This window comes from Mauremys reevesii, linkage group 2, assembly GCF_016161935.1.
Source record: "Mauremys reevesii isolate NIE-2019 linkage group 2, ASM1616193v1, whole genome shotgun sequence".
NCBI lineage: Eukaryota > Metazoa > Chordata > Testudines > Geoemydidae > Mauremys > Mauremys reevesii.
In genome coordinates, this window is record NC_052624.1 from 21,606,360 (window position 1) to 21,620,422 (window position 14,063).

Consider the following 14,063-nt stretch of genomic DNA (forward strand, 5'->3'; position numbering starts at 1 on the left):
GTAAATAGGGGGGGTTAGGTTCCAGGGCAAGTTTTTTCACCAGACAAAAGACATTATATACATATACAGTATAAGTTTTAAACAATTTAATACTGTACTCAGTAATAATGATTGTGAAGAGAAGGTTACTCACCTTGTGCAGTAACTGAGGTTCTTCAAGATGTGTCACAGTGTGGGTGCTTCAGTCCCAGCGCCGTTGATCGGAGGCTTTTCCATAGCAGTGCTTGGTAAGGAGGCGCGCGCGCTCCAGCTGTCTTGCGGCGCCTGTCTGGTTGAGCATGCGTGCGCGGCCCTCACCCCTCGGTTCCTTCTCTACCATAGAATCCTCGTATCAAACTCCAAAACAGAGTGGAGTGTGGGTAGTGGAGCACCCACAGGGGGACACATCTCAAAGAACCTCAGTTCTGCACAAGGTAATTAACCCTCTCTTTTTCGAGTGCTGTCCCTGTGGGTGCTGCACTACAGGTCAATGTACCCATCATGGATGGGGGAGGGTGGGGGACGACGACTTTGGAGGTACATGGCTGACTGAAGTAGAGAGGACTAGTATGGCATCATCCCTGGAGAATTGTGTAATGGCGTACTGATTGGTAAAAGATATGTTATGATGCCCAAGTGGCAGCTTTGCAAATTTCTGAAATGGGTACATTGTGAAGAAAGGCCACGGAAGTTGCCATGGCACGTGTGAAATGGGATCTGATGCCTGTAGGGGGTTCTATTTCCCTTGTTTCGTAACAGACAAATCCAGTTTGATAACCATTTCGAAAGTCGTCGTTTGGATATTGCTGATCCTTTGGATCATTTCATTGTCAAGACAAAATCTCGGTGATTTTCGGAAAGATCTCCTCCTATCCAGGTAAAAGGCTATTGCCCGTCTGACATCTAGGGGGTGTAGTGCTGCATTCTGTGAGCATGTGCGTGGTTTAGGATAGAATGTGGAAAGGTGAATGGGTTGGTTGATATGGAAAGTTGATGACACTTTGGGGAGAAATTTTGGATGGGGTCATAACATGACCTGGTCCTTAAAAGAAGAGGGTGTAGGGTGGGTTGGCCATTAGTGCACTCATCTCGCTAACTCGTCTAGTGGAGGTAGCGGCAACTAGGAAAGCCACCTTCATGAACAGGTGAAGTAAGGAGCAAGTATCCATTGGTTCAAATGGAGGTCTCATGAGGTCCTTGAGTACTAAGTTCAGGTCCCACGTGGGGATGGGAGAATGTACTTCCAGATAGTGGTTTTGTAGACCAACCCATGAAGCGCTTTGTAATAGGGTGTGTGAAAACTGAAAACCCTCGATTTTGTCATAGAAAGTATTAATCGCTGAGTGGCAAACTTTGATAGAGCTTAGTGATAGTCCTGAATTCTTCAATTCGACCAAATAATCTAGTACTGTCAGTAATGGTGCGGTACATGTAGCGATCTGTTTGAACACCACATGCAGAAACGCTTCCATTGCTGCAGGTAAGTAGTGTGTGTAGATTTGCATCTGCTGTTTAGTAAAATATTTTTCACTTGTTCTGAACAGGTTAGCTTGCATTCGTGGAACCATGCTTTCAGGTGAAGCTTCTCTAGTTGTGGATGTAGGGCTTGTCCATTGTCCTGCGACAGAAGGTCTTGTGTTACCGGGGGAGTATGTGGCGGACGGATCGACAGACCTAACAGGTAAGGGTCTGGGCCACGCTGGGGCAATCAGAATGATTGTGGCGTTGTCTTCCTGTATTTTGCGTAGGACTCTGTGGAGTACAGGTATTGGTGGGAGCACATACATAAGTGAGGTGTCCCTCCAGATTAGAAAGACATTCCCTAAGGATCGGGGGCCAAGTCCTGCTCTGGAACAGAACTGGATGCATTTATTGTTCTGGGACATGGCAAATAAGTCAATGGAAGGGAATCCCAAATGTCTGAATATTCTGTGGAGGGTTGTGGGGTTCATTTCCCATTCGTGTTCCCATGAGAAGTTTCTGATGAGGGTGTCTGTGGTGGTGTTTTGGCATCCAGGAATATAAGAGGCTGAGATGTCTATATTGTAGCAGATGCACCAGCTCCATAGCATCATGACTTCAGTGCAGAGGGAGTGGGATCACTCCCTTCCCCCTTGTCTGTTGATGTAGAACATGCATGCTACGTCGTCTGTCATGTCTCGGATGGATCTGTTCCTTATTAGAGGGAGGAAGTGATGGCAGGCATTTCTCACTGCTCTGACTTCCAGGAGATTTATGTGGAGGTATGTTTCGGCTGGTGACCACTTGCTTTGTGCTGTGTGGTGGTCTAAGTATGCTCCTCAACCCAATAGAGAGGTGTCTGTTGTGATCAGTACTGAGGTTGGGGTTTGCTGGAAGGGAATACCTGTCGTTAGATTTGCTGATGTCGCCTACCATCTGAAAGAATCCAGGACCTTGGGGGTGGTTTGACTAGTCTATGTATGTTGTGTTTGGTGGGTCTGTACACTGAGTTCAGCCAGCTTTGAAGGCACCACATGTGTAGCCTGGCGTGCTTTACCACATATGTGGTGGCAGCCATGTGCCCTAATAGTTGTAGGTGCCGAAAAAGGGTGACCGTGGTAGTGATGACATGGCGATGTCAGCGTGCGTGAGGAAGTGTTGTGATACCAATGGTGTCGGTACCTTCAAATCGCTTTGTCTACCAGAAGGCTTGTGGTTCGATTTGGTCGGTGCCGGGTCCTTGGTGGTGCCGGCCCTGATGTCCATGCCAAGGTAGATGTCGATGGTAACGATGTGGACAGTACCGGGGCCAGCGGCATGGTCAGTGCCAGCACAGTTGTTGGTGCCATGGAGAAGACATGTGGCGGTTTATGTCTTGACTCCTCCTTTTGTCTTTCGGCTCTGCAGCACGGCTGGTGCCAGAGGTGCCGGGAGAGTCATATGAACTCACTCTTAGCCAGCAGCACCAGAGGTAGAGACCATGCAGGGGACTGTTTCTTTTTCTATGATTCCTGCTGCGCAGAGGTCGAGGCTCTCTTCCTCTTTTCTGAGGAGGATGGAGCCGTGCTCCTTGATGGTTCAGACCACACTGGTGAGCACTTTCCGGAGGACCTGTGGTCGTCCTTGTCTGACCCTGGTAGAAGAGATTTCTTCATTAGGATCATCTTCGGGTGGAGGTCCCGGTTTCGGTAGACTTGTGCCTTTGAGTTGCTGCAATGAATGCACTTAGAAGGAATAGACATCCCAGGCACCTCCCACAGTGAGAGTGACCATCAGATCTAGGCATTGCCTCATGGCATGAGCCACATCTCTTAAAGCCAGGGTAACCTGGCATAGTCCTTAACGTTAATGTTCGTGGCCTAAGGGGGTAACTATGAACTAGAGAAAACTAACAAAGCAAAGAATAAATTTTTTTTTTTTTAAAAACAAGCTAACTATGAAAACTTCAGTAAAGAAAACAACTACTAATTTCTATTTTTTTTTTAAACTCCAGGTAGAAAGGGCTGCTGCACTACGGAGAGCTCCGTCTTCAGCCAAAGACGGTTGAGAAGGAACTGAAGGGGGCAGGCCGCGCACGCGCGCTCAACGAGACATACAGGAGCACGCATGTGGTCTGACCGAGCACTGCTATGAAAAGCCTCCGATCAACAGCACCAAGACGCTCTGTCATGTGAAGTGAAGCACCCACAGGGACAGTACTCGAAGAAGGGTGGATCATCTGGCTGCTCCTCTTGCTGTTCTTTCCAAAGTGCCGGGGGGAGGAGGAGGCCTCAACCCCCAGCTCTGCCCCAGGCCTACCCCCACTCCACCCCTTCCCCCGAGGCCCCACTCTGCCTCTTCCTGCCCCTGATCCACCCCTTCCCGCTGAGCACAGCATGTCCTCACTCCCCCCTCCCCGCAGCCTCCTGAATGCCGCAAAACAGATGATTGCTGAGGGTGGGAGGTGCCGGGAAGAAAGGGGAAAGCTGTGTGCCTCCCACCCGCGGCAATCAGCCGTTTTGCTGCATTCAGGAGGCTCTGGGGAGCCGGTGGGGGGGCGCTGCGTGCCGCCTCCTTGCTCCTCCCTCCTGGAGCCTCCTGAAAGCCATGAAACAGCGACTGCTGCAGGTGAGAGGCACGGGGAAGGAGGGGGGAGTTGCTGCCAGAGGGCAGGAGGTGCTGAGGAGGAGGGGAGAGGAAGGAAGCTGATAGGGTTGGCTGCTGGCTCACCCTGGTTCCAAGCCCCCACAGCCAAAAATGTTATAAACAAACATTGCACAACTTTAAATGAGTATGTTGTCTAATAGACCAGCGATGTAACAACGTTAACCGGGATAACATTAAGTGAGGAGTTACTGTACTGAAAGTTTACATAGCTTTTCATTGTCCTTTTGTCATTAAGGGAATATATCTTTATAAAAACAATTATAGCCGCTGATGCTGCAAATATTTGTGCTTAATACTATATACACAAGTAAACATATTGAAGACAGTTGCATTACTCATGTGAGTAAAGTTATATATTTGCTTAAGTGCTGCAGGAACAAGTCCTTAATTTTCAATATTTGTTTTTTGGCTATCATGATTTTATAATATTGAAATAAGATATCCTACCAACTAGTACAAAGAGCACTTATAAATTTAGATCACTATAAATTTTGCGATCTAAAATTGCAAAAAATAAATTTGCAAATTTTAAAATTAGTTTTAAAAAGCCTCAATCCAATTTAAATGCACGTTTTAAAAAACAGAAGTTATTTAAATCATTTCATAGATGCCTGCAGTAGACTGAAGCCTCTACAAAATACGAGAAACAGTTCCTGTAATCATTATTTTTAAATATGTGCAGATCACTTAGGGAACAAAACTATCCTTCCCAGATATCAAAGGTTTATTATGAAATGCTCACTGAAATCTTATTGTACACTGAATAATAAGATTACTACATAATTGCATGCCTTCATCTCCCAAGTCTCTGCCATGAGATAGATCCAAACAATCAAAACATTGATTCCTAATAGATTGAAAATGGAGACATCACCAAAATATTTCAAGAATTAAAGCCTATTCTGAAACATACAATAGTCTAAAGAGTGAAGAAGTTAAGAACTGAATTCTTCCAATTTATATAAAATTAAAATATTGAAAGCAACAGGCACTGCTGTATGTCAAAAACCAAAAGCATGGCAGGTTTCAGAGTACCAGCCGTGTTAGTCTGTATCCGCAAAAGGAACAGGAGTACTCTCAGGATAGGTTGTAGATCTTTGATGATGCGCTGGAGAGGTTTTAGTTATTAACAGAACACCACTAGCCGTTACCTTCAGCCCCCAACTAAAACCTTTCCAGCGCATCATCAAAGATCTACAACCTATCCTGACAGTACTCCTATATCTATATCTATCTATCTATCGATATATCGATCTATCTATCTCCTGATTATATGTTCCCGCATGGCCCACGGGCCGCTTACCCACCTCTGTCCTAAACTAATGGAAAAAGAAGCATTTAAAAAGTTATATTAGCATTCAGTTGAGAACTAATTGTTTTTAAAGCTGACTTCTTGAAAACAGTTTACATGCGATGGGCACTGCTGACAACCTAATTTTAAAACACAGGGGACACTAATGGGCGTAAAGTCATTGGGGGTAAAAACTTCATACCTATGATACTAATGCAACATTGAATAATGAACTTCAAAAGCTAATTTTTAACCATCTCTATTGTCTACCTTTTCATTTCACTCATTTTAAAATAAATTGGCAGTGTGACAATTTCTAGTCAAGTTCACTGTGCTTTTACATAAGATACAATGCTTAGGTTGCAAACAGTGCAAGGAAGCATACAAGTACAAACAAAAACCTTTTAACAGATTTTATTTTAATATAATGAAATTGAACATAAATTTTTATTAAATTGTGCAAAATCCCTCCTTCTATTTTTTGATCTTGAACACAACTTAAATTTGTACTTAAACTATGTAAGTGCTCCTTTAACTTATTCAGATTGCCAATATTTCCAATTAACTAAAACAAATTAATAGATTTTCAGAATCGGTACACTATTCTTAACATAGATATACTTAAGACAAACAGAATATTCTCATATTACAGTAATCTGATTTTGAAAAGGACTTTAAAAGAACACATTGTGCTAGTACTGTATGTCATGTTTGACAATAACATACCTCTCTCACTTTAGGATGCACTGGAGAACTCCTAGGAAGATGAATTCCATGATGCATGAAATCCTGAATACAATTATGCTCAAGAATCTAAAGTAAAAATGCATTACAAATGACAGTTAACACACAAGATTATAGGCAGCACCGACAGTGATTTACTTAAGGTTGCTTGATACTTTACATTGTCATACTGTTTTCAGATGCTTATAGCTAAGCCCCTCTGTTTTCAGTTTAAACTGATTTTTATTGAAAAAATCCCGGGTTTTACAAAACCATTATTCATTTTTTCCCCAATTTTCACCCTACTTTTGTATCATTCAGATACATAAAAATAACTTGTTTTATTAGGAAAATACAATATATTGCATGAGATATATTTATTACAATAATATAGTAGTCTGTGTGTATATGCAAAGCTGCCTGTTGAAGTAAGGGTATATTAGACTACAAGATGCACTCAATAAATAATCAAACATGCAAATTTGAAGTACATGAGCATCGGAATATACTGATGAATCTCACACCCACCACGTACACATTTCAAGCTGTTAGCAGATAACTAGGGCTGTCAAGTGATTTAAAAAAAATAATCGAGATTAATCACATTGTTAAACAATAGAATACCACTTATTTAAATATTCTGGATGTTTTCTACATTTTCAAATACACTGATTTCAATTACAACACAAAATACAAAGTGTATATTGCTCATTTTATATTTATTTTTATTGCAATTATTTGTACTGTAAAAAACAAAATAAATAGTATTTTTCAATTCACCTAATACAAGTACCCTCGTGCAATTTTTTATCATGAAAGTTGAACTTACAAATGTAGAACTATGTACAAAAAAACCCTGCATTCAAAAATAAAACAATATAAATCTTTAGAGCCTACAAGTCCAATCAGTCCTGATTTCTTGTTCCGCCAATCGCTCAGACAAACAAGATAGTGCTGCCCGCTTCTTGTTTATGTCACCTGAAAGTGAGAACAGGCATTTGCATGGCACTATTCTAGCTGGCGTCGCAAGTTATTTACATGCCAGATGCACTAAAGATTCATATGTCCCTTCATGCTTCAACCACCATTCCAGAGGACATGCGTCCATTCTGATGATGGGTTTTGATCGATAACAATCCAAAGCGGTGCGGACCGATGCATGTTTATTGTCATCATCAGATGCTACCAACAGAAGGTTGAATTTCTTTCTTGGTGGTTTGGGTTCTGTAGTTTCTGCATCAGAGTGCTGCTCTTCTAAAACTTCTGAAAGCAAGTTCCACACCTCAACACTCTCAGATTTTGGAAGGCACTTCAGATTCTTAAATCCTGGGTCGAGTGCTGCAGCTACCTTTAGAAATCTCACATTGGTATCTTCTTTGCATTTTGTCAAATTTCCAGTGAAAGTGTTATCAAAACAAACATGTGCTGGGTCATCATCCGAGACTGCTATAACATGAAATATATGGCAGAATGTGGATAAAGCACAGCAGGAGACATACAATTCTCCCCCAAGAAGTTCAATCACAAATTTCATTAACATTTCTTTTTTTCTAAAAAAAAATGCGAGTCCTCAGCATGGAAGTATGTCCTCTGGAACAATGGCCAAAGCACGAAGAGGCATATGAATCTTTAGCATATCTGGCATATAATATTTTATGCCAGCTACAACAGTGCCATGCGAACGCCTGTTCTCACTTTCAGGTGATATTGTAATTAAGAAGCGGGCAGCATTATCTCCCGTAAATGTAAACGAACTTGCCTTGGTTGAATAAGAAGTAGGACTGAGTGGACTTGTTTTTGAGTGCAGTTATGTAACAAAAAATTACATTTTTAAGTTGCACTTTTGTGATAAAGAGATTGCATTGCAGTACTTGTATGAGCACTGTACACTTTGTATTCTGTGTTGTAATTGAAATAGATATACTTGAAAATGTAGAAAAACATCAAAAAATATTTTATAAATTTTAATTGGTCTTGTTTAACAGTGTGATTGTGATTATTTTTTTAGTTAATCTCTTGAATTAACTGCAATTAATCCACAACCCTATAGATAACGGTTTAAAGATCTGACACTAAAATAGGAAGAAACTGAAAATCTGTATCAGAATGTGTTTCAGAAGACAAGAAAGTATTCAAAAGTTAAAAAAAACAGGAGAAAAGGACGAAACTGAATGTATCTGCTGCAAATGGTGTGGCTCAAGTATTAACCGTAAATATTTAAAGTCTAATAATTCTAAGTCTACAACAGTAAACTATTAAAACTTTTCATTTGATTTGGGGATTAGAGGTTTATTGTTTTCTTAAACTCAGAGGTGGCATTGTTTTCAGTAGTTTTAGTTCTTCAGCAAGCCACACTGACGTCCATTCATCAAAGCATTAATCTACTGCACGGGTTCCCAAACTTCATTGCACCACGACCCCCTTCTGACAACAAAAATTACTACATAACCCCAGGAGGGGGGACCAAAGCCTGAGCCCCACTGCTCCGGGGGGGGGAGGGAGGGCCAAAGCTGAAGCCCAAGGGATTCAGCCCCAGGCAGGGGGCCTGTAACCTGAGCCCCACCATTCAGGGCTGAAGCCTTCAGGCTTTGGCTTCGGCCCCAGGTTGTGGGGCTTGGGCTTCAGCCCTGGGCCCAAGCAAGTCTAAGCCAGCCCTTTGGAGTCCCAACCCACATTTTGAGAACCCCTGCTCTACTGAGAATACTTCTTTCCCTGTTCTTCCGTCCACCAAAATAAACCTTGATAGAACCCAGAAAAAAATTTAATAGTTTTTTCCACTGATTTTCACCTGTTTTGTGGTTGTAGTAATAAACACTGATAAATTCCCAGGAAAAAATAAATAAAACCCAAAAACGAAGGGCCCTACTTATAGCTAACTATTTTGAGCTAAATTTTTCCATGCCTCTCTTGCATTAATTTTTTTTGTGTTTCATCAAAAATTGTTCAGCCATTTCTCAGAACAAGGTTAGGGATATAAAATATCTCCATGCTTTAGAGCAGGGACTTGAAATTTAGCTAGGACAGTGGTCAGGTATCAAGGATGTGCTGTTTGCTGTCCCCTTGAAAATCTGTCCAAATTTGGCCAAAATTACAGGCCTCTCAATTTCTCAGTTCAGAGGTGTTCAGTAGAGACTTATTAGAGTTTGGCAGATTCTCTGATAACTGTCTACACTAAGCATGCTCAAGTTCAGGACTGGAGGGGTCAACTTTCCCTGCAGTTGTTCCTTTCAGCTGTCCAGGGTTGCCGTGGTGCTGAGCATAGGAAGAGAGAGCACAGACACTTGTGCATGCCCAATGCTCCCCCTGTTGGTGCCCAGGTAATGAGAAGGAAGGAGAGGAACTGAGCCTGTGGTAATGGCAAGGTTGGGGAGTGGGGGAAGACTGAGGGAGAGACTAAGACTGGGACAAGAGGTCAAGGAAAGTCTGGAAAGAACAGAGGAAGAAGGGTCTAGTACACCTTCCCTCAGAACCTGCAATTGAACCAAGATTTCTGAGTCTTAACATTCTACACTTGTCAGCAAACAGATGCTAAACCCACTGTGCCTTACCTCCATTCTAATGGAGGATGACAACCTACAACTGCTGTCAGTTATTATGTTAGCTCAAGTGGCAAAGATTTATGCGGTGTATCTAAAAGATTCTAACCTTGTTTAAGAACTAAGTGAATGGCAATACAGTTCAAATTGATAAAATGTGTGTTTGCTTTTTTTAAAAAAAACAAAAAAACATGAAACTACAATAAAGTGAATGCTAAGATTGCAAAGTCAAGCATGCAAAAGTTAGGAAATGCTGAAATTAATGTTACCCATGCAACCTTAAGTTATTTCCTTCTTTCACAAGCTTCATATAAAAAAATCACTTTAAAATTTAAAAATACTAACTGCCTACATCTGTTACCTACATTATATTTACTTATCAAAAACAGAGGAACTCCAAAATGTTGCAGAGAAATATTACAAAGCTTGTCAGAAATATCTACAGCTAAAGGTTAAGCTTTATTTCAGAAAGGCTATAATACTAAAGTATCTTAAACCTAGTTCTTACCATAGTGTCTTAAAAGAAGAAAAGAGCAAGCGAGCGAACGAACACATAAGAAATGCACCTTAAGCATGTAAACTTTAAAGCTTCTAGCAAGCACTACCCTTCAGGACAAATGTGCATACTCAGCCACTACTCAACGCTATAACTCCACAATATAAAAGGGGTGATGGCCTTCAGTTTCTTCCACTAAATCAGGAATATTCCACAAAAGATTGAAAAAGGTAGAGAAGACAGACATGCTATTTGAATCTAAATGGGCAATTAGGATGATTAATTCAGCCATTATAGTTCTTTGATCTTTCTCCTTCCAGTATTACTTCTCAAGACAGGAGATTAAGCAGCAGTTGTGCTCAGGAGATGGGTCAGAGGAATGTTTGTTGAAAACTGCTCTCCCAAATAAGGCATCAAATCTAGAGGCCAAACTGAAGGAAGAAATGTTGTATAAAGGTGCGTACAGAGCTATACAACTGTCAAAAGGAAAAAATAATTCTGAACCTTTTAACTGGATCAATTTCAAAGAATCTTTAGATGAACTAATCTTAATAGCAAGTTCAAAGCAGAGTATATACCTCTAATATCTCTCCTGAAGCCTTCTTCCAAGCCCTGAAATAAATTTCTGCAACATATGCCATCAGAGATCTATGTTAACAAATTAAGAGAAGAAATATCAAATTTTATACCATCTTTACAGTAAATATTTTATAAAAAGTTAATGTTTGTCGGTGTTGAGTGGCAAAGGATATTGAGGGTATTACACATTCTCTCTTAGCACTGTTTTTAATACCAGCAAAAACTTGAAAACTATTTTAGTAAATAATACACCAACAGAAGAATATAAAGTTTACTCAGTTACAGATTTCAAAGGAAACCTCCATTAAAATTTTATATATTTTAAAGAGAAAACCAAGCACCTACTGAATATTATTGCAGGTATTATATATTACCTCATCTTTAAAAAAAAAAGATACAGGTATGTTTACATTCCAATATATGCAATACAGTGATGTTGCACAGTATTGTGCAGTCTCCTTTGGCAGCATACATGCTGTAATCTTATATTAATGAAATAAGAACTACAACCAAAAGAGCTAAGCATAATAGTATTTGCACATTTCAGAAGTGAGAGAACTGACGTATTTATATAGAATAAAATACTTGCACTGACTCTCGAGTGCTTTAAATTATTTAAAAAACAAATCTGAAAAAGACAACAGTTCTAAATCAGAAGCATTATGCAGATTATTTTTACTTAAAAAGAATAATTTGGTATCTTTACTGAACAATTTGGCAATTAATCTCTGCAAATCTCTAAACTGGTACCATAACAGTAAAATGCTACACGATTAGTAATTTATCAAGCCAGATGAATTCTTCCAATTAGGCAAATACAATTCTGTCCCTATCCAGAGGACCTGTGCTAGTTTTTCATATTCTGCAATATATTTAATTGTAGTAATCCAATCAGGACTGGTGCCCCATTGTATATTTATATGTTGTCTAACACAAAGACAGAGGGTTGTCTTCATGGCTAGTTAGCACATGGCAAGATGGGGTGTGCATGTACAGCATGCTAGCCTGCAATGTACTAAACTGACTGTGCGGACCTACTAAAAAATTCCCTACTACACATGTAGCATGCTGTACATTCACACCCCAGCTTGGCATGCACTACCTAGCCATGGATACAAGCCATGGGTCAACCTTTTTGTGGATGGATAAATTTAAAACCAAAACAGGTACAAATAAGCCTGTGTGTTTTTGTAAATTGTTTAAAAATATGAAGAGACAACATGAAAGCATCTGGTTCAAAATATTTAGTTTGGCTGACAAACATCCATACATTTTGAGATTCTGTGACATTTTGGCCATTTGGCTCCCATTCACTCTGAACTGTACATAGCTAAACCACCTGTTGCTACTGATTGATATAGTTAGGTTCACAATATGTTTAATACAACATTAGTTGATTAGTTTGTAACACACATGAGAGTTCTTGGGTTTTTAGTCAGCTAAAAAGAAAAAATATCAATACTAAAAAAAAAAACATTCTTCATCGACACATCAGGCCCTTGGGCGCCAATCCTACAACTCATTCCTCAGAGGCAGATTCCTATGCACAACCTTACTGAAGTCAATTGGAGTCTCCACATGAAACAAGTACTATGCATCTTTTTTATACAGTACATTCCACTTATTAGCTACCTCTCAGTTTCCAGCAAGAAGTTGCTATTATCAAAAGGCAGCCAAATAAGCAAAACACAGATTTGCAGAGCTGAAGCCAAGGAAGGAAGCACTAGAACATGCCTTCCTGGATGCAGCCCTGCAAACCTATCTGCAGCTGGTGCTTAGCACATCCCAAACTTCCTGCCCTGGCTGCAGCTCCACAGGAAGGTTTGTGGGGCTGCAGCCAAGCACATAGTACTTTTTCTGCAGCCCTGAAAACATACCTATGGCTGGGAGGGGAGGCTACAAGCTGGACAGGGAAGTTTGTTGGGCTGCAACCTTGGAAGGCACATCCCAGAATTTCCTTCGCTGGCTGCAGCCCAGCAGACAGATTTTTGAAGAGCTATAGCCATGGAAGGAAGCTCTAGGATGTGCAAAGCCCAGATCCACAAAGACAAGGCAGGGAACAGGCTGGAGAGCAGAGAGGTACCGTGCAGTCATGTGGCCCCCAGTACCCCTGCTTTCCATGGAAAGTCCTGCTATCCAGGCTGCAGTTCCTCCTTCCTGCAGTGCCAGGCCCACAGCTCCTCCTCCCGGCTACAGGTAAGGGCTGCAGCCATGGAACACGTCAAAAAGTGGCATGACTGTTGCCAATATTTGAATCCCATTAACATTAAAGTCAATGGAACAGGATTCGTTCCTGTAAAAAGGTTGCTATAAGCCAGAAGTTAATATCAGGATTGCTATTAAGCAGCATCCACTGTATAGACAAGATAAAGATACAGAATTATTGAAGCAATATGGAAGTTACTCGTTGTATTTGTAGAACCTGATCTTTTCATTCAGGTGTATTTCATCCATAAGCTAGATGTTCCATCTTTGAAAACTGAAAGCAAAGGGTGGCCAGCATTCATAATGGCAATCACTGTAACTGTGATACATACTTTGAAAAACACTGCAACTGGTTTTTAATAGTCCCATGGATCATTTTAATGAAGTTTACATTCCAGCTCAACAGAAAGCTAAGGAATCTTCTTCCCTGTTAAGAAAAAAAAATGGAAACAAGCCCAAATCAGGAATCAATTTAAGATCCATTTCAAGTTGTTAACTGCAAAAAACGGTTACTAGCCTTCCATAACTGTTGTTCTTTGAAACGTGTTCCTTATCTCCATTCCAATGTAGGTATGTGTTCACCCCAAGTACTGCCACTGAAAAGTTTTTCCCAGTGGTGTCTTTCGGGTCAGCTCTAGTACCCCCTGGAGTTGTGCTCTCATACTGGTGGTATATAGGGCCCAACCACCCCCTCAGTTCCTTCTTGCTGGCTAACTCCGACAGAGGTGCAGGCGAGGGAGTTTGGAATGGACATGAGCAACACTCTCAAAGAACAACAATTACAGAAAGTTAGTAACCATTTTTTCTTCAAGTGCTTGCTCACGTACATTCCAATGTAAGCGACCCCTAAGCAGTTGAGCAGGTGGAGGGTTCGAAGTTCATTGACACACTAACAGCTCGGCCGAAACTCCCATCATCTCTAGTTTGCTAGGTGATGGCATAATGGGACACGAAAGTGTGGACTGATGACCGTGTTACCACTCTACAGGTGTCCTGAATCAGAACTTGTGCCACGATGCCACCACCGATACTTGAGCTCTTGTAGAATGGGCTGTCAGAGGAGGAGCTGGGACCTTCACTAGGTCATAGCATGTGTGGATACAGGAAGTGATCCACGATGAAATTTTCTGGGCCGAGAATAGATGGC

General features: G+C 41.1%; 1 protein-coding gene across 4 annotated transcripts in view; it reads right to left on the bottom strand.

The window, feature by feature from the left end:
- NCAPG2 (non-SMC condensin II complex subunit G2) overlaps nucleotides 1–14,063 on the bottom strand; it is a 145,590-nt gene that overhangs the window by 77,885 nt on the left and 53,642 nt on the right. For all 4 annotated transcript variants that reach the window (XR_005594363.1, XM_039525839.1, XM_039525840.1 and 1 more), the window contains 3 exons: nucleotides 13,249–13,343; nucleotides 10,711–10,780; nucleotides 6,104–6,190 (listed from right to left, as the gene is read on the bottom strand). Coding sequence is in view for 3 of the 4 variants with exons in the window: in XM_039525839.1 (XP_039381773.1) it covers nucleotides 6,104–6,190; nucleotides 10,711–10,780; nucleotides 13,249–13,343 (252 nt within the window). In the remaining variant the exon portion in view is untranslated. The remainder of the gene's footprint in view (nucleotides 1–6,103; nucleotides 6,191–10,710; nucleotides 10,781–13,248; nucleotides 13,344–14,063) is intronic.